This window comes from Coregonus clupeaformis, chromosome 30 (genome assembly GCF_020615455.1).
Source record: "Coregonus clupeaformis isolate EN_2021a chromosome 30, ASM2061545v1, whole genome shotgun sequence".
Taxonomy (NCBI): Eukaryota; Metazoa; Chordata; class Actinopteri; order Salmoniformes; family Salmonidae; genus Coregonus; species Coregonus clupeaformis.
In genome coordinates this window covers 27288606-27304820 of record NC_059221.1, presented here as the reverse complement: position 1 = coordinate 27304820, position 16215 = coordinate 27288606, and the positions used below count along the sequence as shown (strand labels likewise).

General features: G+C 45.4%; 1 protein-coding gene across 1 annotated transcript; it reads right to left on the bottom strand.

Annotated features, from left to right (window-relative positions):
* Positions 1-2954: 2954 nt before the first annotated feature.
* Positions 2955-15870, bottom strand: LOC121546462 (5-hydroxytryptamine receptor 6-like). The gene is made up of 4 exons (XM_041857734.2): positions 15315-15870; positions 14911-15251; positions 8006-8164; positions 2955-3308 (listed from the first exon to the last, which is right to left on the bottom strand). Exons 1-4 carry the CDS (start codon positions 15868-15870, stop codon positions 2955-2957), a joined length of 1410 nt encoding a protein of 469 aa, XP_041713668.1.
* Between the last annotated feature and the right edge of the window lie 345 nt (positions 15871-16215).

The window sequence follows — 16215 nt, the reverse complement described above, 5'->3', positions numbered from 1 at the left end:
AGTAACCAAAGAAGTGTTAAACAAATCAAAATATATTTTATATATTTGAGATTCTTCAAATATCCACCCTTTGCCTTGATGACAGCTTTGCACACTCTTGGCATTCTCTCAACCAGCTTCATGAGGTAGTCACCTGGAATGCATTTCAATTAACAGGTGTGCCTTCTTAAAAGTTCATTTGTGGAATTTCTTTCCTTCTTAATGCGTTTGAGGCAATCAGTTGTGTTGTGACAAGATAGGGAGGGTATACAGAAGATAGCCCTATTTGATAAAAGACCAAGTCCATATTATGGCAAGAACAGTTCAAATAAGCAAAGAGAAACGACAGTCCATCATTACTTTAAGACATGAAGGTCAGTCAATACAGAAAATTTCAAGAACTTTGAAAGGTTCTTTTGTTTAACACTTTTTTAGTTACTACATGATTCCATATGTGTTATTTCATAGTTTTGATGTCTTCACTATTATTCTACAATGTGAAACATTTTAAAAGTAAAGAAGAACCCTTGAATGAGTAGGTGTGTCCAAACTTTTGACTGGTAGTTTATATATATATATATATATATATATATATTTTTTAGAGGTTTAGACTATAAGGCCCATGCATCCGACAGAGAAAGAAACAATATTTTCTGACTGGACATTTTGCACTGCTTTGGTGGAGTTCTTCGCTCTGTCTAGCCTACATTCCTCTCTTGCGTTCTGTATATAACATATTTATTGAAATAGGCTATAGCAAATAGGAATAGGCATATTACTTGGAATGTCACTCGTGTGCTGCCCGACTCTCGTGCACGGCACCAGTCAAGTTCAAATAAGCTAAACCATCGTCTGTCACATCAAAAGATGTCGTCCACATCACGATGTCGTCACCATCGACGATGGCTGTCAATCATCATCGATAGACGATACTATGGTAATATCACCCAACCCTACAGCCAGGCTAAGCTATTCAGCCACCACCCCCATAGACTTATGTCATATAAAAACACACCATAAGACAGAATCATCATGGTAGACACACAAATGACGTAGTGGACTGTGCAACTTTGAGAGCATTACAACCTTGCTATTCTGTTGAATGTAAGTTATGGAACTCTACAGCATTATGATTTGCATAATGTCTGCAGTATATAAAGCATCATTTAGCAACATAGTGTTTTTATTCACGACAAAACTTCAGTTACACAACGTGAAATCTATTAAGTGTAAAATTATGTCCAGTTATTACAACAAGTCCATGGTATATGTTTTTAATTTCCATCTATAAAGGGGTGAAAATATGTCCAGAAAGCCCACTTTTCTTTCTCCGAAAATATTCCAAAGATTTTCCCCCCATCCTAGGTTAAAGGTCACTTGGACTACATGCGTCAGATGGACACCATCCTTGTAGCTGTGGGCGTGCCCACCAGAGAGGTTCCAGGGGCTGGGGGCAGACCTCTTCAACCACTCACTATGACCGAGAGAAAACTGGACATAGCTATGGTCCAATTAGCACAAGGGAAAGTGGCCAAAGAGCAAAAACTGGTTGGTTCTTCGGGCTGGAGCAGAAGAGACTTTCACCGGAGAGGGTGAGGGAGGGAAAAAGGGAGTGCAGATGGAGGAAAAAGAGGATATGACAAGGTTGGGAGATCTCTGACATATCAGATCTGTTGGACTAGCTAAACGAGAACGATTTTGTTCCAACCTGCAAGAGTTCTGAGGGGAATGCCGCCCATAAGGACAACGGTGCTGTCACACCCTGATCTGTTTCACCTGTCTTGGGCTTGTCTCCACCCCCCTCCAGGTGTCTCCCATTTTCCCCATTATCCCCTGTGCATTTATACCTGCATTTTCTGTTTGTCTGTTGCCAGTTCGTCTTGTCTCGTCAAGCCTACCAGCGTGTTTTTCCGTACTCCTGTTTTCTCTAGTCCCTGTTTTCTAGTCCTCCTGGTTCCGACCAATTCTGCCTGCCCTGACCCCGAGCCTGCCCAGCGTCCTGTACCTATCTGACTATGACCTGGTTTACGAACTTCTGCCTGCCCTGACCCTGAGCCTGCTTGCCGCCCTGTACCTGTCGGACTCGGACCTGGTCACGAACCTCTGCCTGTCCTCAACCTGCCCTTTTGCCTGCCTCCTGTGGTTGAATAAACTACTCTGTGTATTGAACCTTCCGTCTCCTGTGTCTGCATCAGGGTCATATCCTGAGTCGTGTTAGGTGCAGCTTTCCATCTTGAGTTTGAGGGAACACATCAACACACGGGACCAAACAGGCGGACATAGGAGGTTATAGGACCAACTGCAGTTCTTCTGCCTCTTCTCAACTTGAATTACCAACGACATCCCAGTTGTGTGTGGAAAGACCTCCTTTAGCTTTTCAGCACACTCAGGTGCCAGAACACTCATTGAAGGCATCAGTGGACACAAATGGCAACTTCCAATGAAAACATCGTAATTGAACTAATCATGAACATGTGAACCCCTTAAGGGCTTTTTAGATTTATTTAACTATGGCAGCCTAATAAGTGATGAATAATGTATGCACTGTATAGTGTGTTTAAAGTACTGTAATTTTTAATGTAGGCAGGATGTCAATTAAAAACATTTAATTACAAGACTATTTATAGACATCCCCCCACTTTTGTGGATACAAAGACAATGCAGCATGAATGAGTACCGGGCATTTTTTAAAATCTGTTGGGATCATGGTTATCACAGTGATGTCATCTAATGCAGTCACCCAATGACTCTCAGCACCTAGCTCTCTCTCATCCATTCCTGCCCTGTATGCTCACTAAATTACACCGTCTAGATTATTATCCATTCTTGCTACCACCAACAGTGCCGCTTTGATGAGTTCAACATTACACCTTCCTCCAACCTTTCCCCTCAGCGAAGTTTCCCATCATCTACCCTTGGTGGTAATAAGTTACAGTATGTAACATCTCTTCACGCTCTACTCTCCATCCTCCCCTTCAGTCCAGCGTGGCCACCTGATTGGGCAACAGCAAGGGCAGCTCAATCCCAGCGTGGTCGGCGTCAAACAGGTTGACGGCGTCTGTGGCGGTGGCGGGGGGCTGTGGGGGGTCGGAGGCCAGGGATGGGTGCTCCGTGGGCATGTTGGGCTCGCCAGAGTTGCGGAGGGAGAGGGAGAGCACCGGTGAGGGTCTGCAGGGTGAGCGGGTGGAGCAGCACGGCAGCAGCCGCCCCAAGGCCCGTTTGAAGTCGCGCATAAACAGCGGGTAGATGATGGGGTTCATGGTGCTGTTACAGTAGCCCAGCCAGGTGATGGCGTCAAAGAGTGCCGGGGGAACACACTCGCATACCGCCTGACGAGAGAGAGAGAGCAGAAGGCAGGCACTGGGGTTGTGTTCAGTATGTACAGTGGGGAAAAAAAGTATTTAGTCAGCCACCAATTGTGCAAGTTCTCCCACTTAAAAAGATGAGAGAGGCCTGTAATTTTCATCATAGGTACACGTCAACTATGACAGACAAATTGAGATTTTTTTTCCCAGAAAATCACATTGTAGGATTTTTAATGAATTTATTTGCAAATTATGGTGGAAAATAAGTATTTGGTCACCTACAAACAAGCAAGATTTATGGCTCTCACAGACCTGTAACTTCTTCTTTAAGAGGCTCCTCTGTCCTCCACTCGTTACCTGTATTAATGGCACCTGTTTGAACTTGTTATCAGTATAAAAGACACCTGTCCACAACCTCAAACAGTCACACTCCAAACTCCACTATGGCCAAGACCAAAGAGCTGTCAAAGGACACCAGAAACAAAATTGTAGACCTGCACCAGGCTGCGAAGACTGAATCTGCAATAGGTAAGCAGCTTGGTTTGAAGAAATCAACTGTGGGAGCAATTATTAGGAAATGGAAGACATACAAGACCACTGATAATCTCCCTCGATCTGGGGCTTCACGCAAGATCTCACCCCGTGGGGTCAAAATGATCACAAGAACGGTGAGCAAAAATCCCAGAACCACACGGGGGGACCTAGTGAATGACCTGCAGAGAGCTGGGACCAAAGTAACAAAGCCTACCATCAGTAACACACTACGCCGCCAGGGACTCAAATCCTGCAGTGCCAGACGTGTCCCCCCTGCTTAAGCCAGTACATGTCCAGGCCCGTCTGAAGTTTGCTAGAGTGCATTTGGATGATCCAGAAGAGGATTGGGAGAATGTCATATGGTCAGATGAAACCAAAATAGAACTTCTTGGTAAAAACTCAACTCGTCGTGTTTGGAGGACAAAGAATGCTGAGTTGCATCCAAAGAACACCATACCTACTGTGAAGCATGGGGGTGGAAACATCATGCTTTGGGGCTGTTTTTCTGCAAAGGGACCAGGACGACTGATCCGTGTAAAGGAAAGAATGAATGGGGCCATGTATCGTGAGATTTTGAGTGAAAACCTCCTTCCATCAGCAAGGGCATTGAAGATGAAACATGGCTGGGTCTTTCAGCATGACAATGATCCCAAACACACCGCCCGGGCAACGAAGGAGTGGCTTCGTAAGAAGCATTTCAAGGTCCTGGAGTGGCCTAGCCAGTCTCCAGATCTCAACCCCATAGAAAATCTTTGGAGGGAGTTGAAAGTCCGTGTTGCCCAGCGACAGCCCCAAAACATCACTGCTCTAGAGGAGATCTGCATGGAGGAATGGGCCAAAATACCAGCAACAGTGTGTGAAAACCTTGTGAAGACTTACAGAAAATGTTTGACCTGTGTCATTGCCAACAAAGGGTAAATAACAAAGTATTGAGAAACTTTTGTTATTGACCAAATACTTATTTTCCACCATAATTTGCAAATAAATTCATTAAAAATCCTACAATGTGATTTTCTGCAATTTTTTTTCTCATTTTGTCTGTCATAGTTGACATGTACCTATGATGAAAATTACAGGCCTCTCTCATCTTTTTAAGTGGGAGAACTTGCACAATTGGTGGCTGACTAAATACTTTTTTTCCCCACTGTACGTAACAATATGTTGTGAAACAAATAATTTAATAAAAAGTATTCTTATAGGAAATATGTAGCCAGTAAGAGGTAAAAAAGAAAATAATATTGTAAAGGCTCTTTTCATTAGTGTACAGAACTCACTGTAATTGGGCCTAAGTAGAATATATATATATATATATATATATATATATATATATATATATATATATAGTACCAGTCAAAAGTTTGGACTCACCTACTCATTCAAGGGTTTTTCTTTATTTTTTACTATTTTCTACATTGTAGAATAATAGTGAAGACATCAAAATGATGAAATAACACATATGGAATCATGTAGTAACCAAAAAAGTGTTAAACAAAATAAACTATATTTGAGATTCTTCAAATAGCCACCCTTTGCCTTGATGACAGCTTTGCACACGCTTGGCATTCTCTCAACCAGCTTCACCTGGACTGCTTTTCCAACAGTCTTGAAGGAGTTCCCACATATGCTGACCACTTGTTGGCTGCTTTTCCTTCACTCTGCCAAATTTGGACTCCAGACCAAAGGACACATTTCCACCGGTCTAATGTCCATTGCTCGTGTTTCTTGGCCCAAGCAGGTCTCTTCTTCTTATTGGTATCCTTTTAGTAGTGGTTTCTTTGAAGCAATTCGACCATGAAGGCCGGATTCACACAGTCCCCTCTGAACAGTTAATGTTGAGATGTGTCTGTGACTTGAACTCTGAAGCATTTATTTGGGCTGCAATTTCTGAGACTGGTAACTCTAATGAACTTATCTTCTGCAGCAGAGGTAAATCTGGGTCTTCCATACCTGTGGCGGTCCTCATGAGAGCCAGTTTCATCATAGTGCTTGATGGTTTTTGCGACTGCACTTGAAGAAACTTTCAAAGTTCTTGAAATGTTCCGTATTGCCTGACTTTCATGTCTGAAAGTAATGATGGACTGTTGTTTCTCTTTGCTTATTTGAGCTGTTCTTGCCATAATATGGACTTGGTCTTTTACCAAATAGGGCTATCTTCTGTATACCTTGTCACAACACAACTGATTGGCTCAAACACATTAAGAAGGAAAGAAATTCCACAAATTAACTTTTAAGAAGGCACACCTGTTAATTGAAATGCATTCCAGGTGACTACTACTCATGAAGCTGGTTGAGAGAATGCCAAGAGTGTGCAAAGCTGTCATCAAGGCAAAGGGTGGCTATTTGAAGAATCTCAATTATAAAATATATTTTGATTTGTTTAACACTTTTTTGGTTACTACATGATTCCATACGTGTTATTTCATGGTTTTGATGTCTTCACTATTATTCTACAATGTAAAAAAGAAAAACCTTTTGAATGAGTAGGTGTGTCCAAACTTTTGACTGGTAGTGTATGTAAACTAGGGACAACCCATAGAAGGGTGAAAGACTGCCTCACTATGGCATATCAGAGAGAACGCGAGAAGACTGCTGTTGGAGGACTGTCCTATATTATGAAGATGAATGAGGGAGGCAGTGAGTGAGAAGGTGAAAAAAGGGAGGGGGGTGTTCACATACCACATTGCGTGTGAAAGGAAGGGGGAGGAAGGCAGACACACATGAGCCCTCTGTGCTATATTCTGGAGGAGTGAAGTGAGGGACACAGATGGGAAATGAAATGACTGGATCATTGAAGGCCTGAAAGCAGGACAACGATAATTACCAATTTAGATTAAATTATTTTATGTCACACTTTATCCTGAAGATTAACATGCTCCCCTTGAGTTTAGCTAATGAACAAATGGTGAAGGGTGGTACGTTTTATGTTTGGCTTCTTAAATCTAATCAAGCATCTTATAATTTTTCTCCCTAAAATTCTACAACTCAAAAAGACCATGGCATTTACACATTCTTAGGATGACCTCCCCCCATTGTATTTCACACATTGCTTTTGTGCTGAACCACATGGCAACACTCCAGCGATGATAATCCTGGGTGATGGAACAGTAAAAACACCCATTCGAGTCACTGAGGTGAATGAAATATGGAGCTCAGATGAAGACCACAGCCCTGAATCTAAAGAAATAGGATTACAAAACCTTCGTTTTTAACTGTGAATGAAGATATACTCTACATGTGAGACGTCCCACAATAATATAATATAAAAACGATGTTTTAGCAAAAGTCCAAATTGTCTGTCTCTAGAATTTGGCATTAAATTAAAAAAGGATGAGTGGACATCAAATATACAGTATGTTCCTGTATAGAATGTTCCGGTAGATAAGGGAGCATTTGCAAGCAAAATTCCTGTCTTAAATTTTACATTTACATTTTAGTCATTTAGCAGACGCTCTTATCCAGAGCGACTTAGAGTTAGTATTTTCTACTGCTTATTATTCCACTTGACCAGCATCCCTCTCTATTCATACAGCCAACCTATTTAGTGTCCACTTGACCCCCCCCCCTCCCCCAGGTAATTCAAATAACGTGCAGGACCGAGTTTGGGAAACCCTGCTCTAGCTGACATCTTTCCCATACAGAGGAATAAGGCAACCTCAGAGCACACACAAAAGGAACTTAATTGCCATAAGATGGAGCATCACACATGGAATGCATGTGGTCCAGGTTCTGTAATACAGGGAATAATTGGTAATGAATAGGGAGGGTGTACACAAACATAATGAGAACAGATGTGCTATACAATATACTGTGTGCATGTGGTTTGCAAGTTTCGACCCTGAGAAGATGAGTAGCAACCAATTGAAAGATTTATATTCATCTCCGCTCAGAGCACCTAGCTGATCCCCTAGTGTTTGGCTCATAATTGTTTTTAAATCCCTCTATTGAAATGTCCTTTGAATCCCAATGTTTACTGTAGGCACTACAACAAGGCACCAGATTCGATTGTGTATTTTATAGGCCAATTTCTTTAATAATGTGTAGGTAAAGTGAAAGTTTGGAAATTGAGATTTCACTAGGATTTCAGGAGAACATGTATGCTCTTCTATGCTTGATATTAACGGAATAGTTCGTTTAAATCACTGAATTCTCTCTTTAATACAGAGGCCAACGCAGTCTGAGCCACTGACCTGGGCCATGTTGGTGATGAAGAAGGGCAGCCAGGCGCTGAAGAAGAGGCCTAGCAGGACTCCCAGGGTCAGACTGGCCTTCACTGCCCTCCGTCCCTGCCGGTGGGCCAGCCGCCGCTCCCTGTTCACCGACAACTGAGGACAGAGGGAAAGACAGGGCTGTCAGAGACAAGGGCCGTGTCCGAATACCCATAGTTGCGTCCTAAATAAGCAGTTTGAGTATGCAAAAAATAAAAATAAATCGAGTATACTTTAAATGCCCGGATGTTATACTCACTTCGGTTTTGACAACAGCTGGTCAACTAGATATGGGGATGCACTAGCGAAATTAACTAATAGCAAGAAACAACGCAATCGCGCATGACGTATTCTCAGTATGTGAAAATAGGTTTTATAGTATGTGAACTTTCGAAAATCTAGTATGTTTTAAATGCCAGGATGTGATAGCCTACTAATTTCAGTTCTTCATCTAGTATAATTCGATGCACAGTTTTCCACAATGCATAGGAAGAGGTTGGCTGCGAGCTCCAGCAGCGCGCCGACCCCGGCCTCCTTAACCGTGGTTGGAGTCAGCCAATTACGCACGGCTGAAATGCGATCTCCCTCCATCTCCTCACCTGAGATGGTAATGCGGTATCCGAGGAAGGAGACGGACTGCTGGAAAAACAGACACTTTTCTGCCTTGGCATAAAGGTCATTTTCCAACAGTCGGGCCAGCAAACCAGGGACACATGCTCGGCGCGCGTAGTGGAATACACCAGAATGTCACCGATGTAGACCACTACACCGCGACCAAGCATGTCCCGATAACACCTCGTTCACAAAGGACTGGAAGACGGATGGAGCATTCATCAAACCGTAGGGCATCACCAGGTATTCATAATGCCCCGTGGTTGTGCTGAATGCTGTCTTCCACTCATCCCCCTCTCGGACACGCACCAGGTTGTACGCACTCCGGAGATCTAATTTGGTGAAGAAGCGCGCCCCATGCATTGACTCGATCACTGAAGGAATGAGGGGGAGAGCATAACTAAATCGTATCGTCTCCTTGTTCAGTGATCGATAATCAATGCAAGGGCGCAGACCGCCGTCTTTCTTCTTCACAAAAAAGAAACTCGGAGGCGGGTGAAGTGGAGGGATTTATAAACCCCTGGCACAGGGACTCGGTGACGTATGTTTCCATAGCTTCTGTTTCAGCCTGTGACAGGGGATACACATGACTCCTGGGAGGCACAGCGTCTACCCGGAGGTTTATCGTGCAGTCCCCCGCCCGATGAGGGGGTAACTTGGTCGCCTGCGTTTTGGAAAACGCGTGCGCCAAATCGAGGTAGTCGGGGGGAATGCGCACTGTGGAGGTACTGTCTGGACTTTCCACCGTGATTGCACCAACGGAAACACCGAGACACCTACCCTGACACTCTCGCGACCACCCCGTGAGAACCCTCTGCGGCCATGAGAATGTGGGGTTGTGGGGTGCTAACCAAGGGATGCCTAGTACCACAGGGAAAGCAGGAGACTCAATGATAAAAAACGTGACTAGGTCGCAATGAGTCTCGTGGGTAACCATGGTGATTGGTGCGGTAACTTCCCTAACAAACCCGGACCCTAATGGTCGACTGTCAAGTGCTCTGATGGTGAGTGGAATGGATAGGGGAATGAATGAAATGTCTAGACTGTGTGAAAATGCCCTGTCCATAAAGTTCCCAGCTGTGCCTGAATCGACTAGCGCCTTACACTGGGGAACTACAATGTGATCAGAAAAGTGGATGGGTAGGGTACAGTGCGCAGCAGAGGACTCTGAACAAGTATGGGTGTTCAATACCTGGGGTGATGCGAGAGTGCCCTGCCTGCCGCCTCCAGGCCCAAAAGAACACTGACGACATCGTGCAGTGTAATGTCCCTTCGTGCCATCAGAGTGACACTGGCGCTGTCGTCCTCCGCTCTCTCGGATCGCGGCTCCACCCAGCTCCATCAGCTCATGATCCGAGTCGGCCGGGGTTGGAACGGGCAGACCCCCTCCAGGACGTCCTCTGGCCACCAGCAGGTTGTCCAAACGGATGGCCATGTCCACCAGTTGCGTGAAGGACAACATGGTGTCCCGGCAGGCTAGCTCCCTTCGGACGTCCTTCCGCAGATGGCACCGGAAGTGGTCGATAAGGGCCCGCTTGTTCTACCCGAACCCAGCTGCTAGAGTCCGAAACTCCAAGGCGAAGTCCTGCGCAGTCCTCGTCCCCTGCCTCAGGTGGACCAGCTGCTTGCCCGCCTCGACCTTCGGGCGGGTGATCAAAGACAGACCGAAAGAGTTGAGTGAACTCCCCGTAGTTGTCCAACGTGGCTCCTCCTTCGTTCCAGACCGCGTTGGCCCACTCCAGGGCTTTCCCCGAGAGGCAGGAGACGAGGGTGGACACCTTCTTCCGCTCCGATGGGGCTGGCCTGATGCTGGAGAAGTAGAGCTCCAGTTGGAGGAGGAATCCCTGGCAGAGAGCAGCTGTCCCGTCGAACTCCTGTGGTCGGGATATATGGATCCCTCTGGGTGCTGGGGTGTGGGTGGCTGGATCCGGTTGCCCAGCTGGTTTCGACAGATCGGGTGTTCTCCTCTCCAGGCGTTGGACGACCTGGAGAACCCGATACATTGCTTCTCCCAAGCTGGCTAGCATTGTTGAATGCTCCTGGACCCGTGCCACGACTCCAGGCATACGCTCCTCTCCTGCTGACTCCATTTCAGGTGGGTGATTCTGTGATGCGTGATTTGAAGGAGTCAGGCGCAGGAGGGTAAATCACAGTATACAGAGTTTATTCCGTAATCCAGCATAACCAGTCCAGTGCGCAAAACAGGCGCACTGGAACAAACATGCACACGGGGAAAATACCCCGGCAATACAAAATACTGAGCTTAACCGAGCCACTAATCCTCACAATGAACAATCACCCATAAGGACAAGGGGGGCAGAGGGAACACTTAAACACATACTAATGAGGAGAATATGAACCAGGTGTGTGTGTAATTACATTTTAGTCATTTAGCAGACGCTCTTATCCAGAGCGACTTACAGTTAGTGAGTGCATACATTTTTCATACTGGCCCCCCATGGGAATCGAACCCACAACCCTGGCATTGCAAGCGCCATGCTCTACCAACTGAGCTACAGGAGGCCATTTGACAAGACAATCGACAAGACAATTGACAAGACAAGACAAGACAAATGGAATGATGAGATATGGAGCGGCAGTGGCTAGAAGGCCGGTGACGACGAACGCCGAAGCCTGCCCGAACAAGGAGGGGAGGCAGCTGTGACAACATGTAAAGTGTTGGTCCCATGTTTCAGGAGCTGAAATAACTTATCCCAGAAACACACAAAAAGCTTATTTCTCTAAAAAGTTTGCACACATTTGTTTACATCCCTGTTAGTGAGTATTTCTCATTTGCCAATATAATCCATCCACCTGACATGTGTGGCATATCAAGAAGCTGATTAAAGAGCATGATCATTACACAGGTGCACCTTGTGCTGGGAACAATAAAAAGCCACTATAAAATGTGCAGTTTTGTCACACAACACAATGCCACAGATGTCTCAAGTTTTGAGGGAGCGTGCAATTGGCATGCTGACTGCAGGAATGTCCACCAGAGCTGTTGCCAGATAATTTAATATTAATTTCTCTACCATAAGCCTCCTCCAACATCATTATAGAGAATTTGGCAGTACGTCCAACCGGCCTCACAACCGCAGACCACGTGTAACCACGCCAGCCCAGGACCTCCACATCCGGCTTCTTCACCTGTGGGATCATCTGAGAACTGTGGGTTTGCACAACCGATGAATTTCTGCACAAACTGTCAGAAACCGTTTCAGAGACGCTCATCTGTGTGCTCGTCGTTCTCACCAGGGTCTTGACGTGACTGCAGTTTGACGTCGTAACTGACTTCAGTGGGCAAATGCTCACCTTCGATGGCCACTGGCATGCTGGAGAAGTGTGCTCTTCACGAATGAATCCCGGTTTCAACTGTACCGGGCAGATGGCAGACAGCATGTACGGCATCATGTGGGCGAGTGGTTTGCTGATGTCAACGTTGTGAACAGAGTGCCCCATGGTGGAGGTGGGGTTATGGTATGGGCAGGCATAAGCTACGAACAATGAACACCATTGCATTTTATCGATGGCAATTTGAATGCACAGAGATACTGTGACGAGATCCTGAGGCCCATTGTCGTGCCGTTCATCCGCTGCCATCACCTCATGTTTCAGCATGATAATGCACGGCCTCATGTCGCGAGGATCTGTACACAATTCCTGGAAGCTGAAAATGTCCCAGTTCTTCCATGGCCTGCATACTCACCAGACAATGTCACCCACTGAGCATGTTAGGGATGCTCTGGATCGACATGTACGACAGCGTGTTTCAGTTCCTGCCAATATCCGGTAACTTCGCACAGCCATTGAAGAGGCGTGGGACAACATTCCACAGGCCACAATCAACAGCCTGAGCTAAAGGAGATGTGTCACGCTGCATGAGGCAAATGGTGGTCACACCAGATACTGACTGGTTTTCTGATCCACACCCCTACCTTTTTTTAAAGGTATCTGTGACCAACTGATGCATATCTTTATTCTCAGTCATGTGAAATCCATAGATTAGGGACTAATGAATTTATTTCAATTGACTGATTTCCTTATACGAACTGTAACTCAAGTTGTTGCATGTTGCGTTGATATTTTTGTTCAGTGTAAATACTAAACCATCTTTTGATTTCTGAATGTGTCGACACCGTGGATCTTGGGGTGTGGCTCCGTTATTGAATTCACATCAATCAAGCTTTTTGATTTCAACATATGGATTTAGTTTTAGTTTTTTAGGCTAAGCTACCTATTTAATTTATGGATCAAGCCATAGCGGTCATTCTGATCTCGGTCCCACTGATCAGTGCTTTAGTTTATGTTGCTGTCCAGCGGTTCTGAATTTGCGATGCACCCGACTGTCCAGGTTTTTCTGTGCAATAGCCTTTTGATTTGAACATTTGAAAAGTATTGGTGTGTCTACTAGGCTATTTGATTTAATATTTATATATGTTACAGCACTTTGGTTTCACTAATACATTTGTTGAAATGGAACCAAATTATCTGTTTCTGTCTTCAGTCTTTTTTAAATAGGATAGATGGGTTATATGGGCTACAGTGTAGGTCAAATGTGAAAGTCTGCATATAACCAGCCTGAGTAGGCCTATGACTTCATTACTATTCTATTCAGAGTTTAGATAGATTAATCGAATTGGAAATTAGATATTATCAGGCTGGTTAATGTGATGCATGTCTGAATTTTCGAAAATTCCAACCGCACTAGGCCCCGCCCAGGTTACCCATCCAGTCAGGAGCCGCTACTGCGTTGCGGCTGTGGTATACTGCATAGCCTACCTTTTACTAAACGGTACATGCTAAATAGTAGGCTATGCGACAATGAGTACATAGTATGCAGTTTAAGTATGTAGTATGCTAGTGTGGGTATTCGGACACGGCCAAGGACTGCATCTGAATTTATCAAAGAACCTAGGTATTTATTGAATTTTACAAGTTAGCTACAGGTCCACATTGTTACATGATTCTTAAAACATTTTACAGACACTCTTATCCAGAGTGAGTTACAGGAGCAATTAGGGTTAAGCGCCTTGCTCAAGGGCACATTGACAGATTTTTCACCTAGTTGGCTCGGGGATTCGAATGGTTACTGGACAAGCGCTCTTAACCGCTAGGCTACCTGCCGCCCAAAAACTGTTTTACCTGTTTGCGGCATGCACAATTTAAAGGATTTGCAAATTAACTCAGTGAAATTAAAACAATAATTCTAGGGTGAGTACAAATCTAATGCATTGAAAGTTCATTGTGTACAAACAGCAAACAGGTATAAATAGCTTTAAGTACGTATGCAACAATGTGCACTTACACAAAAGCTACCATGTAAATATTTAGGTTTCATAGCTGGAGTAGCAAAATAAAATAAACTATAGCTTCCACCACATTGCTTTCAGGAGAAGAGTCTCGGGAAAAAAGGTAATGTATGTAGGCCTAACTCTTGCATTTAACAAGATGTAATGCTCACATTGAAAGAGACGTGTTGTTGAATACATCGAAAAGTCCCTGCGTGGAACAACATTGTTATGAATCACTGTCCTAGGCCCCAATCTCAGGAGTGTAGGCACAGGCCCTTGACTACATAAATACCATGCAATGTCTGTGCCATTTATTCCAACTAGCAACCACTTCAACTTCAACAGGCGCCATTGCCCCTCCTCCCTCTTTGCGTCTTTCACAGGATTTTTTATTGACCATGAATTTGTATTGGGCTCAACATAATCTGAAACACAACCAAAACAAACTGCAAATGCATTCAACAAGTTTGTAAAGTCACAAGCTTGATGTAGTCATTGCGTGCTAGTAATATGGGACCAAACACTAAACTTTGGACTAAATTGAATACACTGTGAATTTGTCCAAATACTTGACACCTTCAAATGGGGGAACTACATACATAAAGTGCATTCATTTCTAAACAGTAAAACAGATATGTACGAAAACACCCTCAAATAAAAGGTGACATTCTGTACTGTCGCCTCATATAAAAACATTTGATCTCAAATCCAAAATGCTGTGTAATCTACCTAATCTACCCACTCCACCTTTGTAATCTCACCTTCTTGAATCCATCTCCCAAGTCAATGGCCGTGTCCTAATTATCTTAGCTAGATCCCCACATTTGTTTTCCTTCATGACAACTAATCTGAGAGGCAGTGAAGGCACCATGGTGGAAACCTATCCAGGCACACAGTGATCATGCAGGGACGGATTATACAGTTTTGGGATGTAGCCTCATTGTATCCCCCTTAATCTCCTCTACCACCCCTCGCTCTCACCGGCACGTGGCGTGACACATGGCGCTCCTGATGACTGTAGTCATCTCCTTCGAGGTGAACATGTCTGGCGGCGCCCCCACCTGGTGACGGAGGGTGAGAAGGCTCCCCAGGCGAACGTTGCGGGTACGGAGGATGACTTAGCGCCGCCACCCGCCTCGCCTGTCTTCGCGCCGCCAGGAGAATCTGACAGTAGGTGAAGCAGATGGCACTGGATGGCAGGAAGAAGGTGAGGACGGACGCCACCAGGGCAAAAGGCAGGGTAACCTGCAGACAACACTGGAAGGACAGACCACCGAAGGGCGACAGCTGGAAGTAGGAGGCGGGGTACCACAAGCTCAGCTCTGGGTATGTGCTGACATTGGCACTGCCAGCCCCATGCATTGGGGAATGGCCACTCCCATGACCCAAGCTGTGCCAGTTCATCTTGATGGGCAAGAAGGAGGTGAGGGCGGCCAGACCCCAGGCCCCTCCCACCAGAAGCAGGGCCCGGGGAGGGGTCATCCTCTGCTTGTAGCGCAGTGGCGAGATGATGAGGAGGTAGCGGTCCAGGCTGATCACACATAGGTTGAGAATGGAGGCACTGCAGCACATGACGTCAAAGCAGAGCCACACGGGGCAGAAGCCCGGCCACAACACCCAGGCCCCATACAGCACATTGAGCATTGCCGGTGGCATCACAACCAGAGCCACCATCAGGTCCGACAGGAAGAGAGACACCAGGAAACAGTTGGAGGTGTTGCGTAAGGAGCGCTGGGCAAACACCAGAGCTATCAGCAGAGTGTTGCCACAAGCCGTCATCAGGATGATGAGGGTTAACATGCACGCCAACAGCCACGGACCGCTGCCACTGATGCCCCAGGCACTGGTCGCGGACAAGCTGCCATTGGAGCTCCCTAAAGGGTTAACTGCATCCACACCTGCAGCTGCTGCCTCTAAGCCAGATAAGGTGGAGTTGCCCATAGCGGTGGTTGACATTGGTCAATGTGAGAGCTTCCCTGTTGCTCTCCCAGTCTGTGAATGTGAACAGTTGCTGTGAAGCACAAAATTGATGTGACTTCTGGTGCTGCTAAAGCTTTCCTGACACTTGAGGAGAATAAAGAGAAGACAATGAGATCCTGTTTTGATAATCCATTCACCACATCCTTCCCAAGGTTATTTCTCAGTAATTTCTCTCTCCTAAGTGTGAAAACCTATTGATTCCTGTTGCAGCTGCGATCAGAAGTGCCGGCACTGTTTCCATCTCTCCATTGTGCCAAATAGTCCTGTTTTCATCAGCGTTGGAGCCAGAGTGAGCAGTTCTGTGGC